The 20000-nt window shown below is 46.1% G+C and overlaps 2 protein-coding genes across 2 annotated transcripts in view; both read left to right on the top strand.

Annotated features, from left to right (window-relative positions):
• Positions 1-14901, top strand: part of ift122 (intraflagellar transport 122 homolog (Chlamydomonas)) — a 71588-nt gene extending 56687 nt beyond the window's left edge. Inside the window, exons 24-29 of the mRNA XM_079896346.1 lie at positions 7541-7706; positions 7811-7922; positions 8272-8397; positions 10137-10213; positions 14274-14438; positions 14528-14901. Of these exons, the coding sequence (XP_079752472.1) occupies positions 7541-7706; positions 7811-7922; positions 8272-8397; positions 10137-10213; positions 14274-14438; positions 14528-14617 (736 nt within the window). The 3' untranslated portion in view covers positions 14618-14901. The remainder of the gene's footprint in view (positions 1-7540; positions 7707-7810; positions 7923-8271; positions 8398-10136; positions 10214-14273; positions 14439-14527) is intronic.
• Positions 14902-15196: 295 nt separating this feature from the next.
• exorh (extra-ocular rhodopsin) overlaps positions 15197-20000 on the top strand; it is a 10603-nt gene continuing 5799 nt past the window's right edge. Inside the window, exon 1 of the mRNA XM_079897553.1 lies at positions 15197-16274. Coding sequence (XP_079753679.1) covers positions 15914-16274 — 361 coding nt within the window. The 5' untranslated portion in view covers positions 15197-15913. The remainder of the gene's footprint in view (positions 16275-20000) is intronic.

Raw genomic sequence — 20000 nt, 5'->3', positions numbered from 1 at the left:
CAGTTACTGTGCGCGTGAAGAACAAATAGTACCTGACTTTACTCCAGTGTTGTGATCTAACAGACACCCGGTAGAAAGTAACATGATTAAGGTACAGCAATAAAGTCCAGCAAGATAAAGTTGTTTTATGTGAAACCATAGACCTTTATCTACAGATCAAGTATAATAATAGTAACATTGAATCATCTTGGAGAGAGTTTCATCGTGTGTTCTGTCATAACCGGACGCGACGCGCTGTTTGAGTGCTGAATGAAGAATGATTGACGCAGCTGAGGGAAACGTTTACGTGATCTTGAATTTAACACTTAAATATTAATTTATATCTCACATTATACTATATAATGGCTTCAGAACACTTAAAATATTGTGCACGAAAACTTATGGTGCTTTATAATGTTTGTGGGGCTTAACAATAACACTGAATAGTATACGCACAATATCGGATTTGGATCGGCCTCGTCTGACCGATACCCGATCCGCCAAAAATGGCAGTATCGGAGCCGATTCCGATACTGAGTATCGGATCGGTGCATCCCTAGTTCAGGCTAACTGAAGAAGCTCTATCGTCTCCAACATGTGTGCTGAATTTGATTCTGGCTGGACTGTCATGTCATGGACAGAACATGTGTATATATTGAGAATAGCAGAGGGCCTAGCACAGATCCTTGCAGTGCTCTATACTTTACTGACGTTATCTTAGATTTGTCCCCGGTTAAATAGACAAAATGGTAATGGTCTGATACGATCTAAACCAGGTTAATTCCTGCCCCTGAATACCAGTGTAATTTTGTAGTCGATCTAACAGTATTTTTATGGTCTATAGCAGTGTTGCGTGGCTCGCCAAGGCGGTAAATAATACAGTGACATGATCATGCAGTCAATACAGATATTTCATAAAAACATTAAAAACAAGTAGGGCTATAACATAACCCATTAAAAAACTCAGTGTGTGCTCTATTACAAATAATTTCGATCAGATTGAAAGGGGTGGTTTATTCATTTTCTAATCCGATCGAGAGAACATATAAACCATTGATCGGATTGAAACCCTAAACTGAAAAAACTTGAAATAATAACCAAATTATTATGTCTACTGTTTAAAACAAATGAAGAACCTATGTAGGAGGATGGTTATAAGCGCAGGCAGCGGGAAACTTTGTATTTATGTGCGTATGTCAAAAAATGAATTCCGATTTGAAGCTTGGGACATATAAACACGCACATCAACCCGATCACTTTTTGAGCGTGAACATGTAAAGACTACATTCAGATTTATCAGTCGGAATGAGTTCAGTCCGATTGAAACAGAAGTTGTGCATGCCAATGCCAGGCGGTCTTTCCAGCTCTTAACGCCGAATCTGCTTTTGGATGGTTAGATACATGATGGGCTAATGTAGAAAAAAAAATTACTTAAGGTCTTTAAATATATTCTGGGATGAATATATTCTGGAAATCCTGCTTTTTTGTCATTAAGGGAAATCATCTTGTCAAATTTGACTGGTAAATGATAAAGAATGATTTTCCCCCTACTTTAGTATTTATTGCATTGCGTATTGTATGTTCAGGGATGACAGATTGATAAGCAGACATGGTATTTATAACTGGATGTAACTTTTGATACTTTGCGGTAAAAGTCGACCTAATCAACCTGAAGGACACGTGCTTCCATGTATCGGTTCTGCCTCTGCCGTTTCTACGCTTTGGGTAGATTACGAGTTTCTCTCTTGATAGCGTGAGTAATACTCTTATCCCATGGTGCAGTACTTTTCTCTCTAACCTTTTTTGATCTGATCGGTGCAACAATTTCTAACGTCCTCTAGTTCATTTGTGTGCTTGGGTACGCTGAGAAGCTGAGACAGATCAGGCAGGTTATTTGTGAATCTATCGATAGTGTTTGGGAGAATGGTTGTACCTGGCCGACAATGCGGCACTTGCAGATTTCAGCAGTTGTGCACGTCACAAGGAAGTGATCAGTGATATCATCACTTAGCGGTAGAATCTCTATATCAGTAGGATCGGTTCAATGTGATATAATTAAATGTATTGTATGATTAACGATGGGTGGGTCTAGTGACGTTTTGCTTCACCCCAAAGGAGTTTAGTAAATCTATAAACGCATCATTTGAATTACGCATCATCTACGTGAATGTTAAAATCTCCGGTAATCAATGCTTTATCGACGTTGACCAACAGGTCTGAGGGAAAGTCTGCAAACTCTTTTAGGATATCAGGGTTAGGGTTAGGCATAGGCATATCAGCATAGGGCCCTATTGCCGCCACGACCAATCATACCAACCGTCTGTCACTGATGCTCATGTGATGCGTGATGATTGGCTGATGTGATGCGCGATGATTGGCTGATGTGATGCGTGATGATTGGCTGATGTGATGCGCGATGATTGGCTGATGTGATGCGTGATGATTGGCTGATGTGATGCGCGATGATTGGCTGATGTGATGCGAGATGATTGGCTGATGTGATGCGCGATGATTGGCTGATGTGATGCGTGATGATTGGCTGATGTGATGCGAGATGATTGGCTGATGTGATGCGTGATGATTGGCTGATGTGATGCGAGATGATTGGCTGATGTGATGCGAGATGATTGGCTGATGTGATGCGCGATGATTGGCTGATGTGATGCGAGATGATTGGCTGATGTGATGCGAGATGATTGGCTGATGTGATGCGTGATGATTGGCTGATGTGATGCGCGATGATTGGCTGATGTGATGCGAGATGATTGGCTGATGTGATGCGAGATGATTGGCTGATGTGATGCGTGATGATTGGCTGATGTGATGCGAGATGATTGGCTGATGTGATGCGTGATGATTGGCTGATGTGATGCGAGATGATTGGCTGATGTGATGCGCGATGATTGGCTGATGTGATGCGAGATGATTGGCTGATGTGATGCGCGATGATTGGCTGATGTGATGCGTGATGATTGGCTGATGTGATGCGCGATGATTGGCTGATGTGATGCGAGATGATTGGCTGATGTGATGCGAGATGATTGGCTGATGTGATGCGAGATGATTGGCTGATGTGATGCGTGATGATTGGCTGATGTGATGCGTGATGATTGGCTGATGTGATGCGCGATGATTGGCTGATGTGATGCGAGATGATTGGCTGATGTGATGCGAGATGATTGGCTGATGTGATGCGAGATGATTGGCTGATGTGATGCGAGATGATTGGCTGATGTGATGCGAGATGATTGGCTGATGTGATGCGAGATGATTGGCTGATGTGATGCGTGATGATTGGCTGATGTGATGCGAGATGATTGGCTGATGTGATGCGCAATGATTGGCTGATGTGATGCGCTGATGTGATGCGTGATGATTGGCTGATGTGATGCGCGATGATTGGCTGATGTGATGCGCGATGATTGGCTGATGTGATGCGAGATGATTGGCTGATGTGATGCGCGATGATTGGCTGATGTGATGCGTGATGATTGGCTGATGTGATGCGCGATGATTGGCTGATGTGATGCGAGATGATTGGCTGATGTGATGCGAGATGATTGGCTGATGTGATGCGAGATGATTGGCTGATGTGATGCGAGATGATTGGCTGATGTGATGCGTGATGATTGGCTGATGTGATGCGTGATGATTGGCTGATGTGATGCGCGATGATTGGCTGATGTGATGCGAGATGATTGGCTGATGTGATGCGAGATGATTGGCTGATGTGATGCGAGATGATTGGCTGATGTGATGCGAGATGATTGGCTGATGTGATGCGAGATGATTGGCTGATGTGATGCGAGATGATTGGCTGATGTGATGCGTGATGATTGGCTGATGTGATGCGAGATGATTGGCTGATGTGATGCGCAATGATTGGCTGATGTGATGCGCTGATGTGATGCGTGATGATTGGCTGATGTGATGCGTGATGATTGGCTGATGTGATGCGCGATGATTGGCTGATGTGATGCGCGATGATTGGCTGATGTGATGCGAGATGATTGGCTGATGTGATGCGCGATGATTGGCTGATGTGATGCGTGATGATTGGCTGATGTGATGCGTGATGATTGGCTGATGTGATGCGTGATGATTGGCTGATGTGATGCGTGATGATTGGCTGATGTGATGCGCGATGATTGGCTGATGTGATGCGAGATGATTGGCTGATGTGATGCGAGATGATTGGCTGATGTGATGCGAGATGATTGGCTGATGTGATGCGTGATGATTGGCTGATGTGATGCGTGATGATTGGCTGATGTGATGCGCGATGATTGGCTGATGTGATGCGAGATGATTGGCTGATGTGATGCGAGATGATTGGCTGATGTGATGCGTGATGATTGGCTGATGTGATGCGCTGATGTGATGCGTGATGATTGGCTGATGTGATGCGCGATGATTGGCTGATGTGATGCGAGATGATTGGCTGATGTGATGCGCGATGATTGGCTGATGCGATGCGTGATGATTGGCTGATGTGATGCGCGATGATTGGCTGATGTGATGCGCGATGATTGGCTGATGTGATGCGCGATGATTGGCTGATGTGATGCGTGATGATTGGCTGATGTGATGCGAGATGATTGGCTGATGTGATGCGCGATGATTGGCTGATGTGATGCGCGATGATTGGCTGATGTGATGCGAGATGATTGGCTGATGTGATGCGAGATGATTGGCTGATGTGATGCGCGATGATTGGCTGATGTGATGCGTGATGATTGGCTGATGTGATGCGCGATGATTGGCTGATGTGATGCGAGATGATTGGCTGATGTGATGCGAGATGATTGGCTGATGTGATGCGTGATGATTGGCTGATGTGATGCGCTGATGTGATGCGTGATGATTGGCTGATGTGATGCGCGATGATTGGCTGATGTGATGCGTGATGATTGGCTGATGTGATGCGTGATGATTGGCTGATGTGATGCGAGATGATTGGCTGATGTGATGCGAGATGATTGGCTGATGTGATGCGAGATGATTGGCTGATGTGATGCGAGATGATTGGCTGATGTGATGCGTGATGATTGGCTGATGTGATGCGTGATGATTGGCTGATGTGATGCGTGATGATTGGCTGATGTGATGCGCGATGATTGGCTGATGTGATGCGCGATGATTGGCTGATGTGATGCGCGATGATTGGCTGATGTGATGCGTGATGATTGGCTGATGTGATGCGAGATGATTGGCTGATGTGATGCGCGATGATTGGCTGATGTGATGCGTGATGATTGGCTGATGTGATGCGTGATGATTGGCTGATGTGATGCGTGATGATTGGCTGATGTGATGCGCGATGATTGGCTGATGTGATGCGCGATGATTGGCTGATGTGATGCGCGATGATTGGCTGATGTGATGCGAGATGATTGGCTGATGTGATGCGTGATGATTGGCTGATGTGATGCGCGATGATTGGCTGATGTGATGATTGGCTGATGTGATGCGAGATGATTGGCTGATGTGATGCGCGATGATTGGCTGATGTGATGCGCGATGATTGGCTGATGTGATGCGTGATGATTGGCTGATGTGATGATTGGCTGATGTGATGCGAGATGATTGGCTGATGTGATGCGCGATGATTGGCTGATGCGATGCGTGATGATTGGCTGATGTGATGCGCGATGATTGGCTGATGTGATGCGCGATGATTGGCTGATGTGATGCGCGATGATTGGCTGATGTGATGCGTGATGATTGGCTGATGTGATGCGAGATGATTGGCTGATGTGATGCGCGATGATTGGCTGATGTGATGCGAGATGATTGGCTGATGTGATGCGAGATGATTGGCTGATGTGATGCGCGATGATTGGCTGATGTGATGCGCGATGATTGGCTGATGTGATGCGAGATGATTGGCTGATGTGATGCGAGATGATTGGCTGATGTGATGCGCGATGATTGGCTGATGTGATGCGTGATGATTGGCTGATGTGATGCGCGATGATTGGCTGATGTGATGCGTGATGATTGGCTGATGTGATGCGCGATGATTGGCTGATGTGATGCGCTGATGATTGGCTGATGTGATGCGTGATGATTGGCTGATGTGATGCGCGATGATTGGCTGATGTGATGCGCGATGATTGGCTGATGTGATGCGCGATGATTGGCTGATGTGATGCGCTAATGTGATGCGTGATGATTGGCTGATGTGATGCGCGATGATTGGCTGATGTGATGCGTGATGATTGGCTGATGTGATGCGAGATGATTGGCTGATGTGATGCGCGATGATTGGCTGATGTGATGCGCGATGATTGGCTGATGTGATGCTTGATGATTGGCTGATGTGATGCGCGATGATTGGCTGATGTGATGCGTGATGATTGGCTGATGTGATGCGTGATGATTGGCTGATGTGATGCGTGATGATTGGCTGATGTGATGCGCGATGATTGGCTGATGTGATGCGCGATGATTGACTGATGTGATGCGCGATGATTGGCTGATGTGATGCGCGATGATTGGCTGATGTGATGCGTGATGATTGGCTGATGTGATGCGTGATGATTGGCTGATGTGATGCGTGATGATTGGCTGATGTGATGCGCGATGATTGGCTGATGTGATGCGCGATGATTGACTGATGTGATGCGCGATGATTGGCTGATGTGATGCTTGATGATTGGCTGATGTGATGCGCGATGATTGGCTGATGTGATGCGTGATGATTGGCTGATGTGATGCGTGATGATTGGCTGATGTGATGCGTGATGATTGGCTGATGTGATGCGCGATGATTGGCTGATGTGATGCGTGATGATTGGCTGATGTGATGCGCTAATGTGATGCGTGATGATTGGCTGATGTGATGCGCGATGATTGGCTGATGTGATGCGTGATGATTGGCTGATGTGATGCGCGATGATTGGCTGATGTGATGCGTGATGATTGGCTGATGTGATGCGTGATGATTGGCTGATGTGATGCGCGATGATTGGCTGATGTGATGCGTGATGATTGGCTGATGTGATGCGCTGATGTGATGCGTGATGATTGGCTGATGTGATGCGCGATGATTGGCTGATGTGATGCGTGATGATTGGCTGATGTGATGCGCGATGATTGGCTGATGTGATGCGTGATGATTGGCTGATGTGATGCGCGATGATTGGCTGATGTGATGCGCTGATGATTGGCTGATGTGATGCGTGATGATTGGCTGATGTGATGCGCGATGATTGGCTGATGTGATGCGAGATGATTGGCTGATGTGATGCGCGATGATTGGCTGATGTGATGCGCGATGATTGGCTGATGTGATGCGCTGATGATTGGCTGATGTGATGCGTGATGATTGGCTGATGTGATGCGCGATGATTGGCTGATGTGATGCGCTGATGATTGGCTGATGTGATGCGTGATGATTGGCTGATGTGATGCGCGATGATTGGCTGATGTGATGCGAGATGATTGGCTGATGTGATGCGCGATGATTGGCTGATGTGATGCGCGATGATTGGCTGATGTGATGCGTGATGATTGGCTACTGCAGCGTAATAGTGTGTATCCTTGACGTGAGGTTCAGAGATACACTGTATGCTCTGGCCAAGCAGAGTAAAGTTCTGGGAGCGTATAAAGTAGCGCGACACGCCTTCGAGAAGCTGCAGGGCCTGAAGATCCCGGCCCGCTATCAGGAGAGCATGGAGCTGAGCTGCCTAACAGTGCGCTCCAAACCCTACCGGGACAGCGAGGTGAGTGTGTGTGTGTGTGTGTGTGTGTGTGTGTGTGTGTGTGTTTGTGTGTTACAGCTGTTTATAGAAGGTGTGCCTGTTGGTAAAGCTTGTGTTTGCTGCAGGATTTGATCCCGATGTGTTTCCGCTGCTCCACCAACAACCCATTGCTGAATAACCAGGGCAACTCCTGCATCAACTGCAGACAGCCGTTCATATTCTCTGCCTCCTCATATGGTGAGCGCCTCATACACCTGCCAATCATAACCGGTGTTGTGTTCAAAAGCAGGAGTGCATGAACAGGAGAATATTAGAGGTTTGCTTGTTGGTTCGTTATTCTGTTGTTTCTTCTGGCTTTTAGTCGACTGTCTGGTTAAACCTAATGAAATTTGCCACACTGATTAGGTTTGTGTTGGTGTTTGTCAAACATGGATGAGATCATCTTCAGAACATTGTATGATTGTATGATTGTATTATGGTTGTATGATCAGCCACTTCAGTAGTCTTCTCTGGAGGAGGAGGATAGCGGGCCAGGATCTTGGCATGTGTTTCACATATCTGTGTGATGTATGGTGTGTGTGTTCAGAGGTTCTTCCGCTGGTGGAGTTTTATCTGGAGGAGGATATCTCGGATGAGGAGGCCGTGTCTCTGATCGACCTGGAAGTGCCTCGCGTGGAGAGAAGCAGCGGCTGGCAGGAGATGAGCAGCGGAGGTAACGTCTCTTTCACCTCACATATACATATACATATATACATATTGTGGCGGGAGGAGCAAACGACAGACACAGTGGGAGTGGTGTCAGGCCTCGGAGAGGCATTTATTACAGTAAATAAACATAAAATGTCCAAAAATGGGGGAAATAAAGCGTTAAAACAAAAGGGGGGTCTGGTGTCCTCGTCGTGCCAGGGAATCGTGAAGGACGGGTAGTGAAGAGATGGGACGGGTCCAGGTAAGGGGGTGTCCGGCGGTCGCACGCGCTTCTCTCTTCTCTCGGCCTGAGGCGCGAGGGGCGGCGGCTTCGGCATCACGGCTTGTCCTCTCTAGGCCCCGACAACTGAGGGGAATAGCGGCCTGGCATCCTAGCCCGTCAGCGGCGTCACGCATGATCCTCCATGGGTCCGGCGACTCCTGGACCCACGAGGACACCAGCGTGCACGGGGAAGAGACCGGTCTCTCGAGGAGAGCTCGAGCATTTAACAGCGGCGGTGATGGGGCTTCATTCTCGTCAGGTGTGCCTCAACACACGCCGCTAATTCTCCTCTTCAGCGCCCTCCGCCATATGCAGGAGGACGAGCCAAAGAACAGCTTAGGGAGACTAGAGACTCATGCAGCGTTCGCATAGGCTGCTTCAAGTGCTTCGATTTGACTTTTTGAAATTTAAGTCCTGGAAAACCCTTGAAAACAGCGATTTATTTATGAAAATTATTGAAAGACAATATATGTGAAATTAGTGTTTAATTTTATCGATAAAACTATCTTTTCATGCAAAATTAATGCTGCAGCCCATCTGATATAGACATAGAGCCATTTTGCATGGCTATGAGCGTAATATTCCTTATATCAACGTATATGATACAGCTGTCATTCTTCAGGTCAATCATACAGTATATTCATGGGGGGAACATAAGTTTGAATAAGGACAGTGATATCTTTGTCATAGTATCCTTTCCATGGATAAAGTTACCGCAGTCATTGCTTGTGCTGCACTTTTTTGTACCATTTTGTTTTATTCATTTATTTTTATTTATCTATGTAACTTTTTTTAGAATTTGAAAGACAATATAGATATTGCTTAATAAGTGAGATCTCTGATCTTAGTCCTTGCAAAACCAAAAAAAAGCAGTGCTTGAAAGTCCTGGAATTTCATTTTACAGTGTGTGTACGAACCCTGTCATTGGTGCCAATATCTGCAAGAAGTTCTGATGTCATTGGTTTCTTGTGCAATGAACTGCCCAATGACTTTTTTAGCTTGATTGGCAAGTGAATAAAGACTAGCAATTGTCTTTTACATTAAAAATGTGTTATTTTATTGTTGTGACATCCCTGTTTTGCTCTCCATCTCTGTCTGCTCCCTATCGCCTGAATTCTGATTGACAACACCTGTAATCTGGCAGCTCGTTAGAGGAATATAATCTAAACTCACTGTCTAGTGTCCTTCTGACTCCCTCGCTCTGCTCTCCTTCACTAGTTTATTCTGTTGTAGCTTTTCTACCAAGTGTATTGATAGTTACTTTGATAGTTGATAGTTACAGTTTCATCTGCTATCTGGAAATTTCTTCTACTGACCTTTTTTTGGTTTCTGCCTCCGGTCATAAAATCCAAAATCCCCCCAAAAAAACCTTGGATACAGAAACAGCATAACAGAACAATATATCACATGATAACACCAGTCAACGTACAACATACGTGTGTGTGTGTGTGTGTGTGTGTGTGTGTGTGTGTGTGTGTCAGAATCCCAGTGTCTGAAGCTGGATGATGGGACTGAAGACCCAGAGGACGACCCCTTTACAGCCAAACTCAGCTTTGAGGTGAGACTGACTGAAGTGAATAACTGACAGATGAAATACATGATTTTTCATAAATACACATTCCTGGTGTTTCTTCATTAGTAAGAAGACACATCGCTTTGGTTATCTTTCATCATAATAACTTGTAATAGACTTGTCATCTTACCATGTGGAAAACTAAAAAAGATTTAACCAATCATATCATAGCCATGTTTTCATCATTCAGACCATTCCTGATGAATAAAGTCCCACTTTCCTGCTTTACTCAAACACAGTCACATGACATTGCAGAAACCATCTCATGTTGCACTGAAATGATCCCAAAGCCATGTTTGTTCTCCTCGTGTGTCACGTGTGCAGTAGTTCATCAGACGAGGCTTGAACCCGGAATAAAAGCGTCTGCCAGCGCTTCCCAGATAACAATATTATGTTCTAAGAACGTTTTGTTCACATTCCCATTAAATTATGAAAACGTTATTTCTGAATGTTTTCTGAACATGCAAAACATCCAGTTTTAAAAACGAAACGATCTTCATTTCTTTTCGACTGAAGAAAGAAAGACATGAACATCTTGCATGATGTGGGGGGTGAGGAACCTATTAGGACATTTTAATTCTGAAGTGAACTAATCATTTAATGGGCACACTCCATTTCGTCATTCGCTATGGGAACGTTACTTTTGAATGTTCTCTGAATGTTCTGAAACTAGCATTAACAACAACAAAAAGATGAACGTCCAACTAAATGTTTCAGAAATAAAATGTTCCATGAACGATACAGTGGGGGAAATAATCTATTTGATTTGGGGGAATTGAACTGATTTTGTAAGTTCACCCACTTACAAAGAAATGAAAGGTCATTTTTATGGTAGGTTTATTTTAACGGATAGAGACAGAATATCAACCAAAAAATCCAGAAAAAACACATTATATAAATTATAATTATATTATATTATTATATTATTACAATTATAAATTATAAATTGATTTGATTCCCAAGCAAAACATGCCTTAGTACTTGGTGGAGAACCCTTTGTTGGCAAGCACAGAGGAAAGACGTTTCTTGTAGTTGGTCACCAGGTTTGCACACATCTCGGATTCTGGTCCACTCCTCTTCACAGATCCTCTCTAAATCCTTAAGGTTTCTTGGCTGTCGCTTTGCAGCTCGAAGTTTCAGCTCCACAGATCAGACACTGGCTAGGCCACCACTCCAAGACCTTAATGTGCTTCTTCTTGAGCCTCTCCTTTGTTGCCTGGGCGGTGTGTTTTGGGTCAGTGTCATGCTGGAAGACCCATCCACGACCCATCTCCAGTGTTCTGGAAGACCCATCCACGACCCGTCTCCAGTGTTCTGGAAGACCCATCCACGACCCGTCTCCAGTGTTCTGGAAGACCCATCCACGACCCGTCTCCAGTGTGCTGGAAGACCCATCCACGACCCGTCTCCAGTGTTCTGGAAGACCCATCCACGACCCGTCTCCAGTGTGCTGGAAGACCCATCCACGACCCGTCTCCAGTGTTCTGGAAGACCCATCCACGACCCGTCTCCAGTGTTCTGGAAGACCCATCCACGACCCGTCTCCAGTGTTCTGGAAGACCCATCCACGACCCGTCTCCAGTGTTCTGGAAGACCCATCCACGACCCGTCTCCAGTGTTCTGGAAGACCCATCCACGACCCGTCTCCAGTGTTCTGGTAGACCCATCCACGACCCGTCTCCAGTGTTCTGGAAGACCCATTCACGACCCGTCTCCAGTGTTCTGGAAGACCCATCCATGACCCATCTCCAGTGTTCTGGAAGACCCATCCACGACCCATCTCCAGTGTTCTGGAAGACCCATCCACGACCCGTCTCCAGTGTTCTGGAAGAGCCATCCACGACCCATCTCCAGTGTTCTGGAAGACCCATCCACGACCCGTCTCCAGTGTGCTGGAAGACCCATCCACGACCCGTCTCCAGTGTTCTGGAAGACCCATCCACGACCCGTCTCCAGTGTTCTGGAAGACCCATCCACGACCCGTCTCCAGTGTTCTGGAAGACCCATCCACGACCCATCTCCAGTGTGCTGGAAGACCCATCCACGACCCATCTCCAGTGTTCTGGAAGACCCATCCACGACCCGTCTCCAGTGTTCTGGAAGACCCATCCACGACCCATCTCCAGTGTTCTGGAAGACCCATCCACGACCCATCTCCAGTGTTCTGGAAGACCCATCCACGACCCGTCTCCAGTGTTCTGGAAGACCCATCCACGACCCATCTCCAGTGTTCTGGAAGACCCATCCACGACCCGTCTCCAGTGTTCTGGAAGACCCATCCACGACCCATCTCCAGTGTTCTGGAAGACCCATCCACGACCCATCTCCAGTGTTCTGGAAGACCCATCCACGACCCATCTCCAGTGTTCTGGAAGAGCCATCCACGACCCATCTCCAGTGTTCTGGAAGACCCATCCACGACCCGTCTCCAGTGTTCTGGAAGACCCATCCACGACCCATCTCCAGTGTTCTGGAAGACCCATCCACGACCCGTCTCCAGTGTTCTGGAAGAGCCATCCACGACCCATCTCCAGTGTTCTGGAAGACCCATCCACGACCCATCTCCAGTGTTCTGGAAGACCCATCCACGACCCATCTCCAGTGTTCTGGAAGACCCATCCACGACCCGTCTCCAGTGTTCTGGAAGACCCATCCACGACCCGTCTCCAGTGTTCTGGAAGAGCCATCCACGACCCGTCTCCAGTGTTCTGGAAGACCCATCCACGACCCGTCTCCAGTGTTCTGGAAGACCCATCCACGACCCATCTCCAGTGTTCTGGAAGACCCATCCACGACCCGTCTCCAGTGTTCTGGAAGACCCATCCACGACCCGTCTCCAGTGTTCTGGCTGAGGGACGGAGGTTCTCGTACAAGGTTTTACAGTACATGGCCCTGTCCATCGGCCTCTCAGTACGGTGAAGTCGTCCTGTACCCCAGAGCATGATGTTCCCGGCTCGTGCTTGGCTGTAGGGATGGTGTTCTTGGGGTCATAGTCAGCGCTTCTCTTCCTTCAAACATGACAAAAACTGATGCCAAACAGCTCAATTTTAGTCTCATCTGGTCACAGCACTTTCTCCCAAGCCTTCCCTTAATCATTAGATGTTCATTGGCAGACTTCAGACAGGCTTCTACATGTGCCTTCTTGAGCGGGGGATCTTGCTGGCGCTGCATGATTTCAATCCACTGTGGCGTAGTGTGTTACCAGTGCTCTGCCTGGTGACTGTGACCCAACTGCCTTGAGATCATTAACAAGCTTCTCCCGTGTAGTTCTGGGCTGATCCCTCTCCTTTCTCAGGATCATCCATACCCCATGAGGCCAGATCTTGCATGGAACTCCAGACCGAGGGCGATTGATTTTTCATTTTGTATTTCTTCCATTTCTGAATAATCACACCAACAAAAGTCTCCTTCTCACCAAGCTTCTTGCTGATGGTGTTGTAGCCCATTCCAGCCTTGTGCAGGTCTACAATCTGGTCCCTGACGTTTGAGGGCTCTTTGGTCTTGCCCATGTGGTGGAGAGGATGGAATGGAAGACACAGATTCTGGAGACGGGTGTCCACTGACATTAGAACATTAGGAGTTCTTTCTTAAAGTGACAGGACTAATCTGTGCTCCACATGGGCACATAAGCAGTCTGTGGGAGGAAGAATCCTGGCTGGTTGTTTGGTGATCAAATACTTATTTCCCTCGATCAAATGCTAATCAATTTACAACCTTTATATAATGTGTTTTTTGGTTGATATTCAGTCTCTATCCGTTAAAATAAAACCTACCATAAAAATGATAGACCCTTCATTTCTTTGTAAGTGGGTGAACTTACAAAATCAGCAGAGGATCAAATAATTATTTCCCCCACTGTAAATAATGTTTTGAGACATCATTAAAGACCAGATAACTCTGAACGAACGTTCTATTAGCGTTACTGGAAGAACATTTGTTCATAACTTTGAGAGAGCATTCCTGTCGGCTGTTGTCTGATGTTATTGTTGAAAGCGCAATATAAATGAAGGTGACTTGACTTGTCTCGGTGTGCTGTGATTGACAGCAGGGCGGCCGGGAGTTTGTGCCGGTGGTCGTGAGTCGGCCGGTGTTGAGGTCCATGTCCAGGCGAGATGTTCTGATCAAGCGCTGGCCCAAACCTCTCAGCTGGCAGTACTACCGGTCCCTGCTGCCCGACGTCAGCATCACCATGTGTCCATCCTGCTTTCAGGTACACACACACACACACACACAGGTTTCATGATTTCGGCCTCTTCCCTCTCTGTGATGTTTGATTGCATTCTTTTGTCTTTTCCAAAGATGTTTCACAGTGAGGACTACGAGCTGTTGGTTCTTCAGCACAACTGCTGCCCGTACTGCCGCAGACCCATCGATGAGCCCAGCGCCTAGTGTGTGTGTGTGTGTGTGTGAGAGTGTGTACTGTTGCAGACCCATCGATGAGCCCAGCTAGCTCATCTGCGTGTGCTGAATGTGCGCGATCTCGGTCTGATCAGGATCGAGCTGCTCTAGTCCGTCAGTAAATGCCAGCTCAGCGCAGCTCTGATAGGATTACCGGGATCAACCGGCCAAAGTAGATTACAGTGTGTGTCCATGCATGCTCCTTATCACACTTACACAAACATACAGCTCACTCCATTTCACTGTCCTTTTAAATAAAGTTTTCATATTTATGCTCTAATGTGTATTGTTGTCATGTTTTCCTATCAGTTGAGCTGAAGTGTTTTTATATATTGTCTTTTAAAATATGGAAGTCATTCTAGTTTTGACAATCACGTGAATTATAGGAGCTTTTCTTATATATTTTTCTACTTCTGATTGGATCTGAGTGGAGTGGACATGACCATTTGTGAAAGATTATTGTTGGAAATATTTCCTTGAGTGTTTTTGAATGCAGAACCAAGTTATCGTTTCCTTTTTCTGTCCTCAAAGTTATTTTCCATCTTATAAGTCTCTATTAATATCCATTTAACTAACTTCATGTCCTCATCCTTTAGGAATTTATATTATTTTTTATATAAATTTGATATAAACCAAGAGCACAAACATGATGTTTTGTGAGATTTGTCTCGCTCTGAAATGTTCCTGTTTGTTAAAATGACAGACATCTTCATTTCAAGAGATGGTTAATAAATGAACTCAGTCACTGAACTTTAGCTCTCTATTTCCATTCAGCATTATTTCAGTAATATTAATTGTTTTTGTCATTTATGTCAGTTACAAGTGTAATAGCTGAAGTGTGCGTAGCTGGACTCGATCAGAGCGAGTTTCTGAAGTTTAAAGACTAGTTCGTGGAAATCCAACAAACACCAGCAAACTTGCAATTGGATTTAGAAGCGAAACCTCCAGTGAACCGGCCTTGAATGCACTAGTCGGCTTTTGTGGGCATTCTGAGATACATTGGTACTGATTTATTTGAATTTGTGGGGTGGAAAATGAAAGTGTTACTGTGTTTACAGTCGGTTTACCTTCATGGATTATCAAGCCTCTCTGACCCCAATCTGCCTGTAACTCAATTCCTCCAAATTGCATGGCCTCTCTGTAATCTCATTAATCTGGGCACATGGGGTTCATATAAGAGGGACGCTTGAGTCCCGGGCAGCAGATCTCTCGCTCGCTCTCAGGGACTTAATTTCCAGCTTCGTCTGTCCACTTTCTCTGTCTTGATCCTTAACCAGTGAACCGAATATGAACGGAACGGAAGGTCCGAACTTCTACGTGCCGATGTCCAACAGGACCGGTGTGGTCCGCAGCCCGTTTGAGGAGCCGCAGTATTACCTAGCGGAGCCGTGGAAGTACTCGCTTCTGGCCGCGTATATGCTCTTCCTCATCTTCACTTCATTCCCCGTAAACTTCCTCACGCTCTACGTCACGGTGCAGCACAAGAAGCTCCGCACGCCCCTCAACTTCATCCTGCTCAACCTGGCCGTGGCCGACCTGTTCATGGTGGTGGGCGGCTTCACCGTCACGCTCTACACGGCCCTGCACGGATACTTCAACTTGGGGGTCACGGGCTGCTACATCGAGGGCTTCTTCGCCACGCTGGGCGGTAAGTGCACTCACTCACCGCCGAAAAACCAAACCAACCAGTGCTCGAGATGTTCATTAAAGACCAAATAAGGATCAGAATGCATTATAGGGACATGTTAAAAAAAACATGGTATTCTTGGGAGTCCCATGTAAAGACTGTGATGTACAGTATGGGTGGTCAAGGTCACTTTTATTTTAGGGTGACTTGTTACAGCGTAATTATACATTAAGTACTGAGTAATAATAATTAACCACATGTACTTACTTTAGGATTTGGGTTAGGATTAGTTGCTTGTAATTATGCATCATTTAAAGTTATTACTAGAACAACTACATGCAACGTGATGAACACTGCAAAATAAAGTGTTACCGGTGATTCTCACAAAAATGTCAGGGTCATCATTTAAAAATAGCGCCTATTTTTTTAGACATTTTCATGACAATTTTGTGGCATGTCTTTCATGCAAATCTAACATCAAAGATTCTGTTATCAAGACCATTAAGCACATTTCACCCTCAACTCTAATAATTACCATTATGCAAAAACTAATTATACATCCAGGTAGTGTTTGCTGTACAAAAAATAAAAATAAATTGTAACCATCCAGATGAGTTACAGTAACATGAATAATTTTTGGGGGGACATAATGTGACAATGCAAAAAGAAAAACAAGGTTAAATATAGGCTTCTTTTTTTATTCTGATTTTGGGAAGGAAATATGAGCTGATCACAGATTTCCTGAGATTCACACATAAGTGCTTTTTGCTTTTCATCCAGGCAGATAATGACTTCATATCACATTTTGTGGTCAGTTTGGGTCTGTTCTCATAACAGCATCTTTATGGTTGGATCTGATATGGCGATTCAATAAATTTCCATGTAATAATTGACATTATATTTGGACTGTGTAGTCTAGGAGGACGTCTCTGTTACTGGTGTAACCCTCGTTCCCTGATGGAGGGGAAAAGAGATGTTGTCAAAATACAGTCACCAGGGGATCCCCTTGAGAGCCCCAAACACTTCTGACGTATTCTGAAAAAGCCAATGGAATTGGTGTGTGAAATTTGCATGCCAGGCCACGCCCCCTGACATATGGGTATATAAGGCGAGCCGGCTGCACACATACTTAAAGTTTGTTCTGAGGAACTGAGACAGCATCTCAAACCCCTCAGATGCAGTTCAAGTTTTGACCGTCAGGGAATGAGGTTTACGTCATTAACCCGAGATGTTCCATTTATGTCGGTCACTTTCGATATTGTGTCGAAATACCGACACTAGGGGTCCCTCCCTATACTAAATGTCAAAACATGTACTGAGTCACAAGGCATGGCAGTGCAAATGCGGGCAAGCCTCCATGTGTCCATGGGAGACCTCATCCTACCCGTAGAAGGAGGTTAGCATGTGGAAAATACATACTATGGACTCACCAGAGGGAATACTACATAGGAAAGAGTTTCTGTGGTGGGCTCCACATAAGGAGGGAGAGACTAGTGGCTTCACAGCGGCTGATGACAGAGCTAGCTCTGCCCAGAGGAAGACATTGGGTTTACAGACAAGGAAACTGAAAAGTGAGAGAATACATCGTATGGGGTCACCGTTAGGGAACCACTACATACAGAACACTAGCCAGATTACAAGGGCTTACCTCAAAAGGGGCATACCCTGAGTAATGAGCTTGGCAGTGAGTTCTCCCACCAAACTCATCCATCACAATAGTGCTTAAGTGATTGAGAAGGATGGCCCAGGGTTCACCATTCAAGGGAAACTGGACCTAAAAAGTGCACGTTATCACCTCAGAGAGGGATAAGGTGCTAATACAACCACTGCATCCAGCCAGTTTGAGTTTTAACTGCTATTACCTAAGACTCGAGACAAAACTCTTTTCGTGCGTAGATAAAATCTCAGAGCCTGGAGCTCTACATATGTCTGCTAATGAAGTACTGTTTGCTAGAGCTGATGTGGCTGCGATATCCCCAGAGTGAGTCCTCATTCCCAATACGTTCTGGGCCTGATAAGCCCGGAGAATGGCATCCACAATCCAGTGGGCCATTCTTTGTTTGGAGACATGTTTCCCTTTCTGCTGATCTTAAAAGCAGACAAAGAGCTGCTCTGCTCGTCTGAAGCTCTGTGTCTAAGGTCTAGATAGATGCACAGAGTGCACACTGGACACAGCAAAGACAGGGCTGGTTCTCCCTCCTCAGGAGGGATTGCTTGCAAGTTCACCACTTGGTCCCTGAAGGGAGTAGTCCATGGCTATCCAGGCCAGGGTCTCAGGACAATGTGAGAGTAGGCCGGACCAAATTCCAGGCACAATTCATTAACGGAGAAGGCTTTTTGTTCCCCCCCACCTTCTGGACGGAGGTGAGTGCAATCAGGAGAGCCGTTTTCATAGTGAGGGCACTAAGCTTGACAGACTGCACGGGCTCAAACGGATCTCTCTGCAGGGCCTGAAGGACCAGAGAGAGATCCCAAGAGGGGATAAGGCAAAGTCTAGGAGGGTTTTGCCTCAGTGCACCTCTCAAGAACCTCACTATCAGGTCGTGCTTTCCTATGGACCTACCACCCACTGTGTCGTGATTAACCCCTATAGCGGCCATGTACACTTTAAGGGTAGAGGCCGACAGGTGCCTCTCCAGGCCCTGCGGAAGAAAGGAAAGCACCGAGCCGACGTTACAACTCCATGGGTCTTCACTTCGGGAAGCACACCATGTAGTAAAGAGGCGCATCTTCAAGACGTAGAGCCGCCTAGTAGAGGGGGCTCTGGCCTGAGTAATGAGTCCAGGGACCAGACGTGGAGGTTCCAGAGGAATGGGCGCGGGTGCCTGATTGTGCCATGCCCCTGAGAAAGAAGGTTCTTCCTCAGGGAATCCACCAGGGAGGGGCCAATGTCATCAGCATGAGCCCCGAAAACCAAGTCTGGTTGGGCCAGTAGAGCGAAACTATTTGGACTTGTTCTTCTTCCTCCCTGACTTTGCACAGAGTGTGACATGCGATGGAATTGGATGTCGCCCTGGCGATTTATATATGCCACTGTTGCTGTGTTGTCTGTCTGGACCACGGCATGCTTGCCCTGAAACAACAGTCGAAACTTCCTTAGAGCTAGTAGCATGGCCAACAACTCAAGGCAGTTGATGTGCCAGCGCAGTCTGGGTGCCCGTTGCATACAGTGTCCCAGCCGGTCTCAGAGGATTCTGCTGTGACAACAACAATACACAATCGTTCAGAAACTCTGACCAAGGACTGAATAATAAGCGGTAAATCGTTGTGATGACCACACGATGTGTGCCACGGTGCCATGCCCATCTTGGGACTCGAGTCTGAAGCCAATGCTGAAGCGGTCTCATATGCATCAACCCCAGCGATATGACTGCAGCGGAGGAAGCTATATGCCCCAGAAGCCTCTGAAAATGATTCAGTGGAACTACTGTTTTGTGCTTGAACAGTCTCAAGTAGTTCAGCACTGACTGTGCACAGTGTTGAGAAAGACGTACTTTCATACAACATCACATTTTCCTTCCTTGCCACAGTTGCTTGTGTCTTGCACACTAGGAGAGTAAAAATAAAGTATTATGTCACTGTTAAGTAACTGCTTAAATTCAAACAAATTGACCAAAATCTAAACTATGATTTGTGTAATTTTAGTTATGACAGTGACACACATAAGTTCATAGTATAACTACACCAAAACATAGATTAAAAAGTTCTTCAAGACAAACTATAAGTTGGCTTGAGAAAGCCGGACCA

The sequence above is a fragment of the Squalius cephalus genome, assembly GCF_949319135.1.
Source record: "Squalius cephalus genome assembly, chromosome: 16".
Taxonomy (NCBI): domain Eukaryota; kingdom Metazoa; phylum Chordata; class Actinopteri; order Cypriniformes; family Leuciscidae; genus Squalius; species Squalius cephalus.
Note: the sequence above shows the minus strand (reverse complement) of the source record. Positions and strands in the feature narration are given on the sequence as shown.